This window comes from Aethalodelphis obliquidens, unplaced genomic scaffold, assembly GCF_003676395.1.
Source record: "Aethalodelphis obliquidens isolate GAN/ISIS:26980383/991018 unplaced genomic scaffold, ASM367639v1 scaffold11, whole genome shotgun sequence".
NCBI lineage: Eukaryota > Metazoa > Chordata > Mammalia > Artiodactyla > Delphinidae > Aethalodelphis > Aethalodelphis obliquidens.
Genome location: NW_020837955.1, coordinates 28257121 through 28277526, shown reverse-complemented (window position 1 = coordinate 28277526; position 20406 = coordinate 28257121). Strand labels below are relative to the sequence as shown.

The 20406-nt window shown below is 34.8% G+C and overlaps 1 protein-coding gene across 19 annotated transcripts in view; it reads right to left on the bottom strand.

The window, feature by feature from the left end:
* Positions 1-20406, bottom strand: part of VTI1A (vesicle transport through interaction with t-SNAREs 1A) — a 367980-nt gene that overhangs the window by 282452 nt on the left and 65122 nt on the right. For 15 of the 19 annotated variants that reach the window (XR_003433924.1, XR_003433925.1, XM_027112587.1 and 12 more), the window contains 3 exons: positions 16071-16148; positions 9669-9689; positions 4766-4850 (listed from right to left, as the gene is read on the bottom strand). Coding sequence is in view for 17 of the 19 variants with exons in the window: in XM_027112587.1 (XP_026968388.1) it covers positions 4766-4850; positions 9669-9689; positions 16071-16148 (184 nt within the window). In the remaining 2 variants the exon portion in view is untranslated. Of the gene's footprint in view, positions 1-1466; positions 2370-3140; positions 3262-4765; positions 4851-9668; positions 9690-16070; positions 16149-20406 lie in introns of those variants that run through there. The other 4 variants (XM_027112588.1, XM_027112605.1, XM_027112595.1 and 1 more) reach the window with 2 other exon arrangements.

The window sequence follows — 20406 nt, the reverse complement described above, 5'->3', positions numbered from 1 at the left end:
AGTTTCTGAAGAAAGTATATGAAAAGGAACTTAACAGATGTGAGAACATGACTTATTCTGACTACAACAGGTCACTTTGGTATGTGGTCATCTAGGTATGTGGGGCCCATTCATTTTTCAGTGTGGTTTATTGGTTAAGAGCATGGAATCAGCATGGAACCAGATAGTCTGGTTGTACTATTTCCTAGCCCGATTAATAAGTGTGGACAAATAACTTAATCTCTCTGTACCTTGGGTTGTGGTAAGGACTAAAGAGATGGTAAATACAGAGTGCTGAGAACAGTGTGTGGTCCATATTAAGTGTTCAATAAACACTGTATGATGTCTACATCTGTCCAATCGCTAGTCCAGGGTGGGGAACCTGCGGGGCCCTTGGGGAAGGATGGAGCACCTCTTATTCACGGCAGGAAGGCTGGCAGAAGCACAGCACCCGGTTGTAGAGAGATCACTGACCAAATGGGACATCAGAGCTAGGTGGCTTGAAGTGACGACTGAGAGAAAGGGTACAAACCCATAAGGCTTGGATAGTCGGGGATGGCAGAAGCAAGGTTGGTAAATGGTGAAGATCACTCTTCAAAGATGTGAGGCTACTGACTGTAGACAAACACTCTCCTGGTTCCAGAGAGGTACTGCCAGGTGCACTGGGCCCATTTAGGGTATAGGCTGGGACAGTGGTGAGTATCTTAAACTACCTGTTTACATACTGAAAGAAGAGAGTGAGCCTTGCATTTCTGCCCATGTATAATTTCTCTTTCAGCCTATTTCTTTTATTCATCATACAGCTTCCATTAGTTTTGTGCCTACTGTAATTCTGGGATATTTAATTCAGAGAAAAAAAATAATCATAATTTCAGCGTTAAGGGCAGATGACCCAAAGTTTTAAATATTAATGCCCTGACCTCAAACAAAATAGGTATCGCCATAGCTAAGAGTCATATCTGACTATTAATAGTAGATGAAAAAAGAAAGAGTCACTTTTTATTCACAGATTCTGGGACAAGAATTTATAAAAATGCTAAACTGGATCATGTCAATGGCTCATACAACCACCAGAGTGTTTGGTCTTTGACGGTCACTCCCAAGGAAGTTTGCTAATGAGTCTGATAATTGTGCCTCTTGATGTCAGTCTCAGAGTGAGATGTCCTAGCATCAGCTCTTTAGTTCTGTATCATATATTCTTCCATCTGTCTCTTCATTTCTAAATGGAGTTGTTCAATTAACTTGTAACCTCATCAGTTTTCTCAAATAGAAAGGAAGCCACGGAAGAAACCTGACTGGTATTAAACTCAATATATATCAAGCTGTAAATGGCGCTTAGAAATAATCATGTGTTGATGCATTTGCTCGGACCAAGTACATTCTGGACATGAGTCCCCCTGTTCAGCAGCTATTCTTAAAGAGACAATAACTGCCAATTTGAAAAAATAACTTTTAAAAATGTCAAAAACGACTCAAGAATTTTAGAAGATGAATTTCATTCTTTACTAGGAAGATGCTAGTGGTCAATACGCTTTCTATTCTATTCCACAAATAACTGATTATATATAATAATCAAAATTTCTTTTATGACATTTGCCAATAATGGTCATCAAGAAAAGTCTACAGATTTTTGTCGAAACCTTTTGCCAATAATTTTCAGAGATAACCACTTACGCTGATGAAAACATAAAAATGATGACTTTTCCAGAGCCCTATTTGCTTTCTAAGCACTTGAATATATATGACCTCATTTTACATTATAACAACCTTATGGGATATATAGAATCCGATGTCAGGTTTCCATTTGGCAAATAAAAGAACATGTACAGAGAGGTTGAGTATTCCTCAAAGTCACACAGCTGACTAATAGCAGGGCCAGAGGATGGGATTGCTGTCTCTTTCTCCAATTCAGTACATCAGACAATAATTCCTATATTTTGTGGCCAAGTAAAATTTCAAAAAACATTTCAAAGGGCCCAAATAGGGTTGTCAATTTTGTTATTTTTCCAGATAAAGAAAAAAATATATATAACTTCCACCTACTATTTCTATCATATCATAAAACTATCCTTTCTTTTATGACCCCAAAACAGGAAAAACATGATCTTAGAAAACGTGTATTTTTTCAAATTAATGACGTTTGCTTTATAAGAAAATTACTATTTTTTACATTTGTCCTCTCATTTTGCTGTGGACTGATGAAAACTCTTGTTGTGGTCTAGAACCAGTTCTTAGACCAATACTTGCAAACCATTTCCCTCTTTTGTGCTGCTTCAAAAGTCATCATAGCTCTTCCACATCTATGCCTTCTTGCATTTCACAGTCTTTAAGAAGAAATCAATAAGTGCTAAAAGTTTTTCCTTTTGAAAGATGCTGTTCCTCTACTGATACTGTAACAAGATTATTACTATCATAAATTTACATCACAAACACAGAGCTGTTGATTGACTGGATATAACTAGGCTGAGTGCTAGCAGGGAAGCAAGAAATGGAGAAGAAGCAACATGGTGCCCGCCACAATTACTTTTTTCCCCCACATTACAGTAAGAAGCAAGGGCAGGAAAAATGCTTTGTGCCTGCCTTCTCATTTCTCCACCCACTTTCAAATTCATCCAAGGAAATGAATCATGATGACTTCTGTCTAGCTGTGTGCCACATCTGTCTTTACCTCCACAAAGCCCACTCTTATTCCTCCTCTTAGACTTGGTTTTACAGTCTGTGAGAAGTTCCCAGGCTTTTATATATGTATTATAAAACATACAAATATCTAATTTTATAAAACTTCAGAGTTAATTTACCATTGTATTCTACTAAAAAGTCCAAGGGAACTGAGGTTGGTTTTGGGGACACTCTTAAATTCGCATTTTCCATGTTGATTGTATTGATAGTTTGACGTTACGTTTTAGTACACACCAAAGGAATAACTATCAAATCTTATAACCTTGATCAGTGCATGATCTTCCAGAACCTGTGATCCTCTTTGTTGATTTCCTTCAGCTTTGGGAGGGAGCTACATGAATGGTGTTGTGAAAGAGAAAAGGCAGCCCAATCAGCCAAATCAATTCCAAATGATTAATGATTTCTTTTATGAATGGCCAGTGATCAGTGTCATAGCAAGAATATCTCCAACCTAACCCAGTCCCCTGTGGAAAGAGGCTCACCGATGGGATGCTTTGTCAAAGAAGGTTCCCTGATGTTCAACAGGTATAGTGACACATTCCCCAAAGTAACACTTCTTAAAAATTCCTTTAACACAAATTTCAATCACAATACTTCTTTTTTCTATGAAAGATAAATGCCTGTATATCATCAAATGACCACACATTAATAATAATACTTATATTTATATAGTGTTTTATGGTGTATAAACTATTTTAACTTATGCTATCATTTCATAGGAATATTCTGCAACAGACAGTATTATTTCCATTCTACTGAAGAAGAAACAGACTAAAAGAAGTTATGTGATTTGCTTAAGGTCACACAGACAAGGGCCAGAACCCAAGGCTGGTCCTTTGACCTCATGTTCAGGGCGCTGCTCGTTATAAACATTCTTTTTAAGGACAGTCACTTCTTAAGGTGAGCCCAAGGAATAAAAGAACAATTGAAAGCTGGCTTTTATTCCAATCAGGGCAGAATGCCAATCTATCAATAACCTCAGAAAGAAGGGCTGCTCATACTATTAAAAAATCTGGGAGGGTTGATGATTTTCTTCAGTTTTCTCACCATTACTATAATGCCAACGCCTTTTGTGCTCATTCTATTTGATTTCTTAGAATTCATCACATAAGCCAGCCAATATAGGATAGCCATGAATTCAAGCAAGGGAAACACGGGCCATTCATAAATCATTTGGAATCATTTTCATTATACCTGCTCTTACAAAATAAATATTACTTTTTGTAACACTAAATTAAAAAAAAATCAATGGAAATGTTGTTGACCACATATTTTTGTTGTCCATATACAGGGCAAGAGGCATCCACAAATATATAAAATAGATGATAATGTAATCTATACTTTGCAAATAGCTAAATAATAAGAAACTGATAAGTATAAAGGGCTTAATGGGTATTTATTTACTAGGTAAAAAAAAACACTCATTGCGTGAAACCTCAATAAAGAAAAAGCATGTCTATTTTAAGTAGACTCGTCCTAGAAGTCAAAATAGGGCTGCGTTTTCTGAAATTAGTAACTAGTGTTAATTCAACCCAAAAGTTTGGACAGTATTAACTAACACATAATAAAATTATCATGACTTTTTTTCCCCCATATCTGATTACAGGCTCTGTTCATGTTTAAAATATATATATATATGGGATCATTAGGAATCATTTCCAACAGCAGGACAAACAAGCAAGGTAAACTTGGTATTTCTTCTCCTCTGGTTCATATCATTTAGACTGATTAAAATGTTAATTTTTACATACGTGAATAAACGTAAAGGAGCAAACAACTGGAGACAGCACCGTGTGCTAGCAATCATTGCGGGTGGGTAAACTGACAACATGTAACCGCATATTAAGACAAATGTAGAATTTAGACAAAGTATTCCATCTCTTTTCAGATGTATACTTTTAAACCTCAGGAACTGTTTTCAGTAGATGTCATGCCTTTTAACTTGAAAAAAGATAAGCGCAAATAAGCTCCCAATTGTCTCCCCAATATGTAAACCACATCTTGGGCTGCTGTCTCTGCTACTCCTTTGAAGTTTCCCTGAAATGTCATGTGTTGTGAAGACTGCTGTGCATAAGCAAGACAATTTGCTCACTCTCAGAATTCTTACCGGTTTCCACTGCTATTTGGTACCCAGCCTCTAGTCTCCGAGATGACCTTTCCAGCCTCTCTGTGTTATCGAGCAGATGTGCCCTCTGAAAAAGAAAAAGGGAAAAAAATCACACAGTCGTCTACAACGTTCTTTTTTTGCCTTAAAAAAAATAATGCCGTCGTATGCCCTCACATTTCAGGGGGTGGGGGGGAATCACAACCCATTATAGATAATTTTTAGCAAATCTTCCTTTATACAAACCACTACAATGAACAGATTTTTCAGTCAATCGTGTATGGACCATCCACTTTGTTGTTTTATAAGGCAGATTCATGTTGTATGTGGCCACAATGAATCTTACTCCAAAACACTGAGAAAGGTATGAAAACCAGAACCAACTGGATCTTTACTGTTTCAGCAGAAGTAGATTTATGAGATATCTGCATAGATCTATGATCCCTATTTTGTATTTATTTTTTATAAAATTCAATCATTTAAAAAAACTCACTTGTTCCTTTGATTCCTACACATAGTAATTTATAAACAGAAACTTTATTTTTAAGAGAATGCCTCTCAATTTAGATGTACAGCAAGATGCCATATAGAACAACGTATGCTACTAAAACAGAATACTAAACAGCAGTTCTAGTTCTAAGACCACTCGGGGCAACCACTAAGAAACAAGAGACACATGTTTCCCCCATGCACACAGATGTACAAAATTGTGGATTTATTCCCAAATATTCCCAGACATATGGCACTAGGCTGAAAGTGAATTTCTGACACATAGTGTTTTAGACTGTGAACTAAAATGATAATACTTATATATACGCTTTTCTATTACATTTGATGGGGGAAATTAGAGAATTTTCCCCAAATCCTCAGCCTCTAAACTTTCTTTTCTACATTAAGGCTGATTTTCTTTTCTTTTCTTTTCTTTTTTAAAGCATAATGATCATACACTAGATCATATTCAGGTTTATAAAACATATTAACAAGCTAATCATGGCTGTGAATGGATAAGAATGTATGCATGCCCATGGGAATGTGTGTGTGTGTGTGTGTGTGTGTGTGTGTGTGTGCATATGTGTGTATAGATGCATGTATATCTGGATACTTAGAAATATAAGAATATATGTAACTGTATATTTGCGTGTATGTACATGCACACATGTATTTGTATAAATTAGTACTTTCCGCTTCAAATCAGTTTTGGTATCTGGTCAAAAAGAAAGAAAAAAATGCAGCCATAACTCCAACTTTGTGTTGTTGACAGATGTCATTTAAAATCGAAGAAATGCTTTCTAATAATAATAAAAAAGGAGGTGCCACACATATTATCTGAGTGGCTGTCGAGCGAAACGATCCACCTTGCTCTAATGAGCCCCCATGGATCTTGGAGATGCAAGCTGTATTGACATGCACACTTAAGCTAATACACCTAGACCAGTGCCTCCAAGCTCTAGCAGCCAGGGATGCTGACAGAATATCTCGCTCCCATCTTCAAAGAAAGGAAGTGATTAGTATGTTATCATTACCATTCAAAACGTGATTTCCTTATTCCCTCCCGGCATAGGTGACACATCTGAGATGCGGCCAGACGTTGGAGGCAGCTAAAGCCACATCAAAGCTTTCCTTGAAATTTTTTTTGGGGGGAAGTGCTGGGGGGAGTGGGGGGAAGAATCATTAAAACAATGCATTTAGAACAGAGAGATAGGACCTGATGTGAAGGTCAGGAAAGCTGCAACAACAGTCTATAATAATTAATAGAGTCGTCTACTATACAGTGGAGAAATTAAGAGAAAAACTGCTCCCCCACCCCCCCGCCGCCGGAAAAAAAAAAGTGCTAAATAAATAAAAGGGAGGAAGGAAAGCGCATGCCATGAAAACGCAAAATCACTCAAGGCTGTAATTGAGAAAAAGAAAAGCAAGGGGAGCTTTATGTGTTCGGCATTTATGACTATTTTTAAATAAAATTAAACACTTTACTCAGCTTGTCAAATACAGCTTTCTTATTCCTAATTCTCACTACATGCAGGTTTTGGGAGTGGGGACTGCTCTTCCCTTCTTTGAATATTGTTTTCTATCTTAACAAAGGACTTGATTTCAAATTGGTGATTCTCTAAAAAGATAATCAGATTTGTGATATCAAGAGTAAATGTGAATTTTAATCCAGAATAACAGAACAAAGATTTTTGGTTCATTTTCATATTGGATGAAATCCCTAAACTAAAAGAAAATATTTAGCTACTGTAGATTAAAAAAAAAAAATCAAAGCTCAATACTGAAAATGCACAGTCTAATTATATGATAATATAAAATGCAGGAAACAAAGTGTTTAAATGTAGAATGATTTTTGAGATTCCACGAAAGGGAGTCAAATCAGCTTATTCAGTATATGGCTATAATAGAGAGCAAAATTTCTAAGAGAACTTTTTATAAAAAAAAAAAAGTATATTCCTAAATAATGGAATAAAGGTATATTCCTAAATAACTCTTCGTCAGGACAGTTCAATTTTACCAGAGCAAATCTGCACACAAGAGGACTACCAGTTTACCAGCAGCTTTCCAGCAGGACCTCACTTTGTATTTTGGAACCTCTTCACTTAAGTCAAGCTAAAATCAAGTTCTTGTAACAGCTGTGCTATTTACATCGTCCCCTTAGTTGTGCATTGCCCTGGTCTCTGAAAATGAAAGGAAATGCACTACAGTAGCAACTGATGCTTTCAACTTGCCCCCACACTCCATCCCAAACTCATTCTCTCACCCTCTTCTCAGCCCTTTTCAAAGCAGGTAAGTGAAGCTGTGCAGAAGCTTCAGACACAGCTCCACTTGTGTGAGGAGCTGTGCAACATGGAGAGCTGGAGATGCAGGATTCAAACAGAGAGCTCGGCATAGCCAACACCAGTTCAGCTCCCTATGCACTACCAGCCTGCCTCCAAGGATGCTGTTTCCAGAACTGAGCCCCAAAAGAGCATCATAAGGAACGGATGGGGCATACTTTGTTTCCAAACACAACGAAACATCCTATTTTGAAGCAGAGGAGTGTTTGTCTTCTTAGGATAGATACAAGGAAGAAATCTGGGGTACATTCACTGTTTGATTACTCTGAGAATCCTGGCTGAGAAACAATCACTTTGGAGCAAACAATTTACCAACACAGTGTCATCACCGCAACCTATTCTATAAATATCAATGCTGTACCCATATCAAAGACTGTAAAAAGAATATTTCAGAGTATACTATTCTGTTAGTTGAGTGATCTAACTCTTCCAAGTACAATTCCATTTCAGGTTACAGTTTTGGAAACATGCATTCCAGACACATAACTGATAAAACTGTTGCTATAGGCACAACAAAGGAATTAAGCCATAAAACGATGATGAAACATATTTTAAAAGAAATGCAGATGTGATGTTTTCAGCTTATAGAATTAAGATTACTAAATCCATACAATTCAGCTTAAAACTAAATCTTCTGTCAACGATGCTGATGGTACTAAGGCACAAGGGTTTATTAATTATATTCACTGCTAAATTCAGGGCCAAGAGCTTCATGTAGTTTCTTCATACAGTGGTTTTCAAGTCTATTGTTGGTTGCATTAACATTTGAAAATTCAGATTCTTCACCTAAGCCTGAGTATATGCAAACACATACAAGCAGTCTGTCTTGCAGAAGAATAATGTTGACATATCACTCACATCAAAACTGCGATTGATAATATTCATTTAGTATATACATCTGCTTCCACGCAGGGAAGATTAAAAAAAACACAAAAAGGTTGTAGGGTGAGGGTTTTGTGTATTTTCACCCTTCATTTTATATATCATTATTACTTCTACTGAGAAGACATCACTAATGCATCTTAAATCAGAAGAGTTGTTGAAAACCACTCTCTACAAACCTCTAAATTAGCATTCACATCACCTAGAGAATGGTGACATACCAATTAAAAAAAACTTCTGGGAAAATCTCAATCAATGCAGCCAATCTAAACTTGAAAATAATTCACAGGACTCTGATTATTATAAGCAATTAGACAATTTTTAAATTGCAATATGGGCCATTATTTTATGCCCTAATATAAAAGTAACAAAATTCAATCCCACTAAGTAAAAAATATTACTACTCTATTTCTGAAAAGAGCAAAGCATATTTGATAAGTATGGTCTAATTTAAAAAAACATACAGAATCATTCAGCATCCCTCATTGATACAGGGATAAAATTTCAACATTGTTATAAATATTTGCTTGGCCACAAAAAAAAGTCTGAAGCTGCATTATGAAACAGACCAGCAAACTCAGAAAAGTGAGAACTCACTTGGGCTCTATTTCCTACAAAAAGGAAAGTGTTTAACAATGAGGAGAGCTTTAGCTATTCTTAGGTATCTGTGTACACAGACTAGTAGGGTATTTATAACATACGTGTGTTTCCTCAAAAGGATAATAGATTCATGATATCTAATGGTGAACCTAAGAATTTTGGTTGAGAGAAAGGAGTTTTTTTAAAAACAGGTTTTAGTAAAATAAATCAGAATGTCAGGAAAAAATGTTTAATCACATTGACTTCCTTGAGAAACCAATATGAATAAAACAAAACTGAAGTCAATCTACATTAAAACTATGCTTGGGTATAGTTTTAAGATATTCCTTTATTTTTCCTCCCTTTTTTGGTCTTTAAAATCTGAATTTTCTTCCAAAGCTGGCAAACAACAATGATCACTGTGATAAGCATTATTAGGATGTACTTGTTTTTTTTAAAGATAGCAGAGAACATTTCTAGCAATATAATCAATACTTTTGCTATGTGTAGATTTTCCTGAAAAAACAAACCCAAAGATTTTACTTCAGATTTAGAAACTCAATTTTACAGGGAAAAGCAGAATTTTTTTTTTTTAAAGCAAGCTAGGAAGTACTCACCTCTTCACGTAATTTTATCAACTGCAACATGAATGCACACAAAAAAAAAGATAAAAAGGAGAGAAATGGCAGGAAAGAAAGATCAGTTGTGTGACAGGATACAGAATTAACATTGACAATTTATCTGTTTACATGTTTAGCATTTAAAAATCACAGACAAACACATTAAAAGAACCTAAACATAGACTACATGCAGAGTTTTTTGAACGAATAAAGATCACTTTCTCACACTGTCACATTAAACAAAGAGAATAGTGTGAAATTCTCTTTTAAAGTACATCTAAGACACCATCATGAAATAAAGGGGAATGACTTCATAGAAGTCTATATTATAAAGAAAGAAAACAAGTTTACTGTTCTTTTCTTCTAAGAATGTACCACTGAAGAGGTTTTGTATTTACAAGTTTTCAGGATGTTTCTCTATTTTGAATCTTGACAACTGCTTTCAGGTTTTACCTCCAAATGAAAATGATTAATAGTTCATGCTTTGGTCCCAATAAGTATTTTAAAACAACAAACTGTTATGCTAATGTCATACTTGTAACCACTCTAGTAATAGGATCACCCTTGGAAGTAACATTATTTTAATAGGGAATAAAGCATGCCAGGATAGATAATACTTAGGACGCAGTATCAGAAAATATTTCACCATCCTTAGAAATACTGCGTATATCAGAGTTGATTTCTAGGTTTTTGTTTTGCTTAAGAGGCTACTGAAATCACACGGTGCTTTTATTTTTGAAGTTTCTTCACTTTTCAATTTTATTCATCTTGTAAACTGGGCCATTTCAAAGCAATGAGCTCTCTCACTTCATTTGTACTGCGGTCTCTTTTCACCGAAGTCAAATCCCAAACCACTCTTCACCTGTTAGTAAACTCTTCTATAATAACATTTTGATTCTCCTCTGTAGAATATTCATTTGTCTTAAATATAACAGATAAAACAAGTTGTTTAACTCTTTAGAAACTAGAAAATGGATATAACCATATATCTGGTTCACTCTTTGTGTGTGTGTGTGGAAGAGAGAGAGACAGAGAGACAGAGACAGAGATAGTACTGTATTCTAAACCACAAATATCATTGTATAGTTGAGGTGTCTGCCATAGTTTCCACAATGAATAGAAACTGAAACCTATGCTGTAAGAGACTATAAACCACATTCTAAGTCTGAAATTTGCATCCTCAGCAATTCAGGTCTACAACTGATAATTTTTAAGCAACCAAATATCTGTAACATCTGTTATAACACTTGACATATGCAGGCCAATAAATTAAACTATTGCTTTGGGAGAAACATGCCATGAATTGCTCACTATAGGTCTTTCTAAAAGTATCATGTTTACGATAACCCAGATTTCTCAATGCTTAATGCTGTTTTTGTCTCCAATTCAAGGAAGGCAATATGCATTCCAGTTTACTGTTATTTCATGTGTTATTTGAAAAGTATTTCAAGTACAAAAGAATGAGATTTCAAATCTGTTATGAAACTTATAAAAAGGGTACAGAGTCTATTACATAATACCTCACAGTGCATTTACTGAAAAAGAAACTTTTAATGTCATTCTTCCAAAAATATATATGAAGTTGTCATTACTTGTAATTAATACACTCATTATCTCAGCAACCACTGAGTGTATGAGTCAAGCATCTCATCATTTCATGTGAAAAGTTACAATTCTTCCCCAGAAGAAGTAAAATTCTAAACTAAGATACCTGGCCTATCGTATATCGGAATCTTTCTCTTTGCTATCCAAACATCATGGGAGAAAAAGGCAAACATTAATTCTCAGAAAGAGCTGATCTTGGAATTGATCGCACAGCTATTTCTTCTTTCCGGGGGCACCATTCTTCAGTTGACTATGATACTTAAAGGGCCAAAGTTTAAAACTACTCTTCAGCAATAGAGACCATTTGGGCCATACCACCCTGCCATAATCAATGAGTGTTTAAAAATGCTACCCATTTGTTTTTTCAATAGGTTCCAAACAAAAAACGTTCTATCTTGTTTGTGCTGCATGGCTGCACCCCAGCTTTACACAGGATTTGGAGCTAAGCTAGGTAATGGGAGGGTTTTTAATCTTTATCTTTTTTTTTTTTTTTTTAGTTCGAGAGTTTTCACTCAAGTAAACAAAAGATGGTCTATTTTTGAAAATTAACAATGCTTAGACTAGACTGAAAGTAGTGATTTCGTATTTTATCGAGTTACTAGCTCCGTTATAGGCGACATGAAAGCGTGCCATGCCACCATGTTGAGTTATGATAATCAACATCTTTTTTGAAACAAAGGTTTTCCCCCAATGCAGAATTTGATACAAGAGGTAATCTGTTCCTTTGTGGGCTGAAAAAATCTGGTTTACGCTGGTTTGAACCAGTGGAATCTCTTGTGGTTAAGCCTTCTGCTGTGACTAAAATCAAAACTGCACGGCAGAGCATGTGAGGGTTCATGCGCGCGCGCCTCTGTATGCGAGGGGTGTCACGTGACTCCCAGAACTACCGAATTTTTTTTTTAAAGCTGATAACGCGACTGCCGTCTCTGTCCGCATACAGATAACGAATAAATGCTGAACTCTATTAAACGCCCTTTACACATTATCGTGGGTCGAACACACAATTTTCTGAACTTATGATGACAGTCTATTTATTCTGCTATAAACCCTCAGCACGTAACGAACAGATTTGTGCCTGGTAATGATCTGCTCTGTCAGGGCTATATGAAATGATACCGACCTTCTTTAGATCTCGGGGAATTAAATTGACCGACTTCACCCCCTGGTCTGTAGCTGAAGTTTGACACACTTTATGCACAGCAAGCCCAAATCAGAACTTAAGAGAACCTCGCATTAAAAAATTAAGCAATCATATCTGCTGAACATTGCTTTACCACAAAAATTTCCACACGTTTAGAAATATCCTACTCTTTATATCTTTTTTTGAACCTTCTATTTAGGATTTACTCAAATTTCATTTGTTCAGATTTATTCATTGATCAATGTAATTTTGCATATGGAAACTGAGACACTATTAGGTTTCAAAATGGGGAACATTTGCCCCATTATCATACTCCACTATGAAGGGGGTTTAATTCTGTAAGATTCTTTTTTTTTTTTTTCCTTTTTGAGAACCGTTTTCATGAAACTAAATTGAGTTAACAATTATTTAAGTTTTCACTCTAAATACAGCTTCACTACATTTCAAGAACTCTTTCTAAAAATTAAAATGTCACATGCAATGGAAAATTTGATATGTTAAAATAACAGAATGATAATGCCTAAGACAATAGTCCTTGGAAAGACCCAACAATACACGAATGTGCAAAGTAGGTAATTTTGTCCCTTCTCTGTAAATCACGGATGAGCTATATTTGATTGCATGCAATGGATATAATAGAAATGAATTTATACAAAGCAGTTAATTTGGAATTAAATAAAAATGTGTACTGTATAAAGGACATTAAAATGCATTTGAAAATTCTCAATTTTTGAAATTTTAACAATTGTAATCATGGCAAACATGTTTACATATTTAAGAGTAAATTAATATACTTTATAGTTAATTGGCAGATCATAATTATGTATATTAACAGCCAGGTTTCAGATGCCTAAAAAATGCATTATAAATTGGCAGAATGAGAAATAAGAGCTATGGCATTCACATTTGTCTGAATCCATAAAGAAGTCACTACAGGGAGGATGTGGATATTGCATCAAAAATAACTAAATAGCTAGTACTTAGTTCACTTTATCTATTTGCAGCCTTTGCTATTAATTCTTTATCCTTTTCCTTTTCTGACCTATAATTTTAAAAAATTGATATATATCCCAATTTTAGTTAAACAAATCTTGCCATTTTTGTCTCATTCTGTTTACCTCTAAGTTTTCCCTCTATTGTTAAAAGTTTATCATACATATCACATGGCCAAAAAGTTCTGAAAATCAAGTTCTCAACAATTAACTTGAAAATAAACTTATCTGTGTGCAGAAAATATATTTTTCTATAATTTACAGGTGATCCTACCCAGAAAAAGCTGTCTTCTCGGCCACTGAGCTACAAAAATTAAAATGAAGAGTGAAATCTTTTCTTCCTTTAAAGAAAATACTTCTGTTTTGATTCCATAGTCTGAATGAATACTGATGCAGAATAAAGAGTTATTCTCAAGTGACCATTCCTGGTTAAGGATATGTTATAGTTTTAGGGATTTTAATTCCTATATTATGATAAAGAGCCTCAAAAATGAAACATAAAGGCTTCATTATGATATGGAAATTTTGCTACATTTGGTAACAAAATATCCAAAAAGTTAAGTGTCGTCTCTTTGAACTTTCGAATCTGATTCAAATTTTAGACTGAAAAGTTCACATAAGTAATAATCTAACACTTCCACAGTCTCATGAGTATAATTCATCATATACTCTATTTATTGAAGTGATAGCTCCTTACAACTAAACTTCAGGCTCTCCAAGCACTTTCAGAATTTGTAAGTTTGATTTACACAAGTCCAGGGGAAATCTCTGAGTAATCACTTTAAAGTGACAGGAATATAATTTGAGAAATTCAGAAAATATGAACTCAATCTATTTTTGTGGAATATTTTTCTTTAGGCATTAAAAAAAATCATTCTTATATGTATATAAGGCAAATGTTCTAGGCACATAAAATGTCCATTAAGAGAAGGGAACATGCTTCAAAAAAAAAAAAGGATCCCTGTCACAGTACTACAACATCCATTACAATAAAGGAGTCTGAGTTAGAAACACCCGCTTCCTTTCTATTTCCTCTATATTAGGCAGTAGTTTCAAATGACGGAAAGATCTGTAGCTTTTTAAAGAACTGACATGGGGACTTTGCATTCCCTTTTTTTTTTTTTTGCAAAAAAATATAGTATTTTTGCAGTAAAGATAGAAAATAAAACTATGATTGATTCACTCAAGAGGTATGAGCAATCTAAATCTCACTTAAAATAGGAAGAAAAAATGTTTTGCTCTCATCCTGACATTATTTAATCTATTACATGTAAAACTCTTTTATCACATCACGCTTTTGTGTTTAATGTGCTCCTTTTTTTTTTTTCCCTTAGCTATTCTCACATTTCAATCAGGGAAGCTGAAATCCCAAGTCAAATTTTAATATGTTTACATGTCTGAACTCAAGCTGATAACATCCAAATAGTGGAGGAGGTAAGATCTTCCCCAAAACAAACACAATCAGCTCAGTGATTCCTCTCCTTTTTGGGGGGGTGGACAGATGGGGGCCTTAATCACATAAGCAACAACCCTGTTTACAATATTAACATTTTAGTGGATAGTAATATAATTTCAGCATATATAAACTTATATTCTACTTGAAATGGTAAATACTATTATGAATTTTTATAATGAATATCAATATATTATGTTTTAGTATCTTATTAAAATTTTGGTGTACTCAATGAATGGTTTATGTTCATTTTTATTTAGAGAGTAGAGACTTTTACTAGACTTGCCAAGGTAACATTAATAAACACGTTCAGGTCTTATTTCTGAAGTTCCCTATCATTTACTTTCTTTAAAAGTGTCAAAGAGAAACTGGGACTGTTTGAGACATTTTAAAAATCATCTCTACTCTGAGGTTCTTGAAACATTTTTTTAAAGTCATATATATTATCTACATGAATTCACGAAATCTGCAGTATTAATTCAAAGAAAGAAGTGGGACATTAATTAGACTCATGACACTACTGTGTGATCCAGTGAGAACTGACAACCAAGTTGTAAGGCCTCTTTAAGAAGAAATTATATCTTAATTTTTTTGCCTGTGCAGATCTTAAACTGTGAAGACTTTTCCTTTTCTTATTACTACTTCTACCACTATCATCATCATCATCTTCATTATTTGACAGGGGCAGGACCTTTATGTGAGTATCCAAGTTCCACACTGGTGCTTACAATTTGCATTTTGGTGAATGTATTTTTAAGAAGCTACACAATAGGAGACTGAGCTGCCCTGTCGAATTTTGAAAGCTTACTTTCATTTGTTTTGCTGCAAGTGTTGATTTAATTATACTGCATTATTATCAAAGCTGCATTATGTACTTTTTTATTCCTTTTACATGTGTTTGAGGTGAGGACCTTGGCTTTGTCTGCAAACAGTGTGTTTCAAGTTATTCCTTAAGTACTAAATAATAAAGAAAAGAGAAGAAAAGATTTTTTAAAAAGATAGCAGACAGTGATCACAAGGTAAAGGGTTAAATGTAAGATCTCCAAGAAACATTTTGAAGTTGATTAAGACTCCAGCTTTGCATTAAACAGTATCGCTTCCACATGAGTTGCTGCTAATACTGTTAAGGAGCAGCTTGAGAGCCCAGTGTGCCAGTGACCTCCTTCACCCTCCAGCCACCCACCGGGCCTTCCTGATTAGCATTCTACCTGATTCTCTGAGGAATTCCCATCATCCCCTAGGAGCTCATTCCGTACTTCGTCACTGTAGGCAATCCGTGACCTTTTCTATAAAACAAAACAAAAAGGGAGAGAGCAAGATGAACGTTAGAATGTAAAGGCTTCGAAGCATTATTGGTATCAACGCTGATCATCTCAAACCTCGAGAGCCCCCTAATGGAAACCTATTTGCTCAAATGTGCAAACCAAAGTTGTGCAAAGTTCTTGAACTTGAGGAGTTTAATGTAAATTAGAAGTTTTTTCAAATGCCAGTAATGGAAGAAAACTCTGCATTGTGTTAAGTACTCTATTAATATTCACAAACGGATCAGAATTGATATGTTATTCCATGCAGAGTCATTCAAATCAGACCACAAAGCTAAAGGAAATACAACTATATAGCTGTATATCTGCAACACTCACCAGATTGTAATTAAAACAAAAGTATATGGAGGTCTTTAATATTGTGGCAGGAAATGGACTCTACAATATAGGTTTTTTAAAATCTCTAATTCTAGGATAATATAATATCTCCAACTATACACTGGAATGCCTGGAAAATAGCATATCCCTATTTCTTTCATTATTGTGATGTTACTAACCAGAATTTAAAAGCACGTGCCGTTTCCAAACAATAATTTAAATGTCTCCAAGTCCTCTATAAAAATGGCTTAAGGAAAAGCAGTGGGAGTGTGTGTATGTGTGCATCTGGTAAAACAAATTAAATTTCCCAACCCCAGTAAATAAAGGCAAGTAGGCTGTGAGCCAGCTTTTCACAATTCCAATAAATAAAGACAAGCAGGCTATGGATCGATTTTTCACACACTGAAATTTTGTTTTACAAGAAATCTACCTTTACCTGTAAAGTCAGAGGGACATGTCTGCAAGCAACTCATGAATTATCTAAACATGCACACATTTGGAAAAGCTAAAAAGCTCTGAAAATTAGCTGTGAAGCTAGAGTGCCATCCTCAGATCCTACTTCAGCATCACTATTTCAGACCCAAATGCCGATTTACAGATTACTTTGCTGCCTTTTCTGCTTCTGAACTAACTAAGCAAAAACAGTCAATTAAAAAATGGCAGTTGGGAAACAGTAATCTTTTCCCACTTGGGGTCTACAGTTTAGCACTTAATATGTCTTACCTGCTCAACTGTGATATGAAAAATTATTGTAGTTTAAAAGGACTATCCATAATCCGTGAGCAGAAGTCAACAAGATTTTTAATTAGATTTTTAAACCAGTGAATGAGTAACACTGCTTCGCCACACAGAGATCATAATATCTTAAACATAAAATCCTACTATACTAGAATTTAAAAGGACTTTTGACAAGAAAAACTAATAGACTTTAAATCATTTTAAAGTTGCCTTTCTCAATTGGGGTTCTTTTTCTGAACCACAAAATACAGAAAATGATTTCAGTGACTATTTTCTCAATTCTCCCAAAGATGGGACATGAGAGAGAGTTTAGTTCATTACATAGAATAGAAACTTTAGGGCATTAAGGCTTAACTCTCTGGCAGAATCCAGTTGAAAAGGGCTGAATGGGGTATAAATAAAAATAAATAAACCTAGACATCCTTTTATTTTTTTAGAGAAAAAAAAATCAGTCTCGCAGAATTCTAAAGGTAGCTTTGGTTAAATTGAGACTAGAACTCTGTGGTCCTGACTTACAGCTCAGTACTCATTCTACCGCACAAAATTTCCTCCTCATTTTATTACCCTCTGAATACTCTCAGGAAAAAAAATATAAAAATTGCAAAATGTTACAAAGGAGATGGTGGTAGCCCCTCCTGCCCTAAGTCTCTACCCCAAGCTCCCCTTCCTTGCTACAAATGTGTATCTCCTACTCTGGCAGTAGATAAATGAAAGCAACCATGTTGCAGAAAGGACAAAATAGAAAAGTTAGGTCATTAGACTGACGTCAGTAATGACATCTATATCAGATGTCTTAACTATTCAGGAGTGATCCAACTCATTCATTTTTGAATATGGCAGGCTTCTTACCACCACAAACAGTGGATATTAGGTTGGCTTCTCTTACTGTATTCACTGAAGCTACTGTTAGTTAGCTATTTCTATTGACTTCATATTGTACTGAAAAATGCTAAATTACAAGGACAGTACCCTTCATGGCCTTACCACAATATTTCAATCAAGCCAAACCTTTCTTTTGCCCATTTGGAGCTCCTCGCTACGGTAGTTTCAAACTAGCTTCAAACTAGTTTCAAACTAGTATTTTATAGCATTAAAGGAAATGAGAACCTTTAAACAGGCTGTGGTATCAGAGCTGCCTTTTTAATTATTAATTTCATCACTATGGGGGACTAAAACATTCCACGGTAGGCAAGAATATCATATAGAGATGGTTTTTGTTTTTCCCTTTTTTACCAAAATACCAACAAATTGGCATAGATTGTTTAATTATATTATATTCTTATTTTGATTTGATGTATTTCAAAAGAAGAAGAAAATTATAAACATGTCTCCCTAAATATCTAATCTTGTTTTGGTTAGAATCCATTGCTTTTAAAAACCAGCAATTAAGGGTGTACATGCTCAGCAACAGAGAACTAAAGATTTATCCACAGCTGAAGGGTGGTCCCTATAAATGTCATTCTTTACCATTGGGATGGTTAAAACTGCTCATTGGGATGGCTTTCTGGATGTAATTAAGCAAATGATATGCTGAGTTTATAAAATGTTCTCTGATAGGACTGGCTTCCCTTAAAATGTTCTTCTGACTGACTGAAAAGATAACTCATTTCAAATATCAGAAATAGTTCCTCATGAAAATGACACAGCTAATGCTGAAAACTGAACTCTTTATACTCAAGTATCACTTTATAAAATTTTTTTTAAATTAACACTTTGCTTTACTAAGAATTATATTTAAATGCATGACATTGGTATTTTCTCCTAAATTTTTATGGTTTGAAATTTTAAATAAGCCGATTTTAATCAACTGTAATTTAGCCTGCAGAATCATCACTAAACTAATTGAATACCAAAAAAAGGCCAATTCCTTTGAATGACAAACTGCTTATTTTATGGAATTTTCCTCCAAAATATCAATAAAATATTTTACATTTTGTGGAATTTTTTTAAAATGTCACTCTACATTGCTAAGTACTATGTCATACTTTAATTTGGCAGACTCAAAGCTAATGAAACTGAAACACCTACTGTATCTTTATAAACCAACTAAAATATTTTTTGCTTTATTATCAACTGTATAAAATCTGTACTTTAGTCAAATGCAAGCATGAGAATTTGAGCTGGAAATGTCACACAGTCAGCTACAGTTTGAAGGAACCCAATTCATAATGCATTTTATAAATAGTTAATGACTTCTATACATAAGCTAACCAGGCAAATCAAGAAATTGTCAACATTTTTAGTCTTAGTTGTCAGTTACTACTGTCTACTGGTGCTTTATATGTGGCTTCTGGAGAAGACAGAAGCTCTCTGCAGTTTGTAATCTATTGCAATTTCAGGTCTGTACCATAAGGATGGAAAAGCTTCAACTGACAATATCTGCCACACACACACACACACACACACACACACACAGAGTTAAATACAAGGACATTTCTCACTTTTAGTTGTGTGTTTTTGTAAAGTTTATTCCTTCTAACTTATATGCTTAGGTGGACTAGACACAGTTAGACAGAGAAATCTACAGACCATATATGAACCATAAAAAAAATGACAAATTGACAACTGACTGTTATCCCTAAGACATGATGCACAAAATTTCAATGGTTATTTTAAACTGACAACAAAAGTGAGTCTTTGGTTATGAAAGCAAGAATTTCAGACTCCCAGCAGTTTTTACTTGATGAACAGAACGTCTGCATACTGATTGGCTGATTCTCTTAAAGCCAAGTTCAAACAGATACACTTGCTCAGTTCTCTCTGGAAATTTGGCTTGAAACAATCTATCTACTTGACCTTAACATTTCCCAACTGAACTGAATGTGTTCCTGGACAGGCACTGCTAAACTAGAAACAAAATGAATTAACTTAGTTTAAACTAATTAAGAACTGTGATCTGGGTACCATCTCCTGTAAGATTCTACATGTGAAACAGGGTATACGTAACCAGAATGAGGATTCTAGCACCCACCACTAGCATAAGCATAACAATGAAGTTGGTTTATTACTAGAGCATATATGAGAATTTAATTTCCATGGCGTGCACATGGCAAAGCAATTGCTTAAATTGCCTCACCTGGGAATTTAATACAATGTTATCATCAGACCAGCCACACTGTAAATAGATTTATAATGCTTTCCATGTGCTGCACTCTGTTGCATATGA